The 448-nt window shown below is 68.5% G+C and overlaps 1 protein-coding gene across 1 annotated transcript; it reads right to left on the bottom strand.

The window, feature by feature from the left end:
* Positions 1–13: 13 nt before the first annotated feature.
* Positions 14–434, bottom strand: LOC118453275 (cingulin-like; the record flags this gene model as incomplete). The annotated part of the gene is made up of 2 exons (XM_035903401.1): positions 269–434; positions 14–175 (listed from the first exon to the last, which is right to left on the bottom strand). Coding segments are annotated over exons 1-2 (324 nt in total), but the record flags the coding sequence as incomplete, so codon positions are not given.
* Between the last annotated feature and the right edge of the window lie 14 nt (positions 435–448).

Raw genomic sequence — 448 nt, forward strand, 5'->3', positions numbered from 1 at the left:
CAGCGCTCCCCACCTCCAGCGCCTTGACGTGCCGCGAGCGATCGTCCTGGGAGCGCTTCTTGGTCTCCATCTCCTGCTCGAGGTTGCGCAGGCGCTGGAGCAGCACCTCCTTATCCAGCAGCGCGCTCTCCCGCTCCGCCTGGCTGTCCTGCAGCGCTTGCTTCAGCCGGGCGACCTGCGGCGCCGCGGGAGAGGGCGTCCCCACGTGAGACGCGTCCCCGTGGAGGGGACGGCGTGGGGACCCACGCCCCACCAGCCCGGGCCGTACCTCGTCCTGCAGCCGCCCCATGTTGAATTGCATCTTTTCCACCTCGGCGCCCCGGTCCTTGGCTTGTTTTTGGGAGTCCGTGATCTCCTTCCGCGACTTCTCCTTGAACTCCTCCAGCTGCGACTGCAGCGTGGCCAGCGAGCTGTGCGACTCCTCCGCCATCTGCTCCAGCCGCGGCAG

This window comes from Egretta garzetta, unplaced genomic scaffold (assembly GCF_000687185.1).
Source record: "Egretta garzetta isolate BGI_Z169 unplaced genomic scaffold, ASM68718v1 scaffold2591, whole genome shotgun sequence".
NCBI classification, from domain to species: domain Eukaryota; kingdom Metazoa; phylum Chordata; class Aves; order Pelecaniformes; family Ardeidae; genus Egretta; species Egretta garzetta.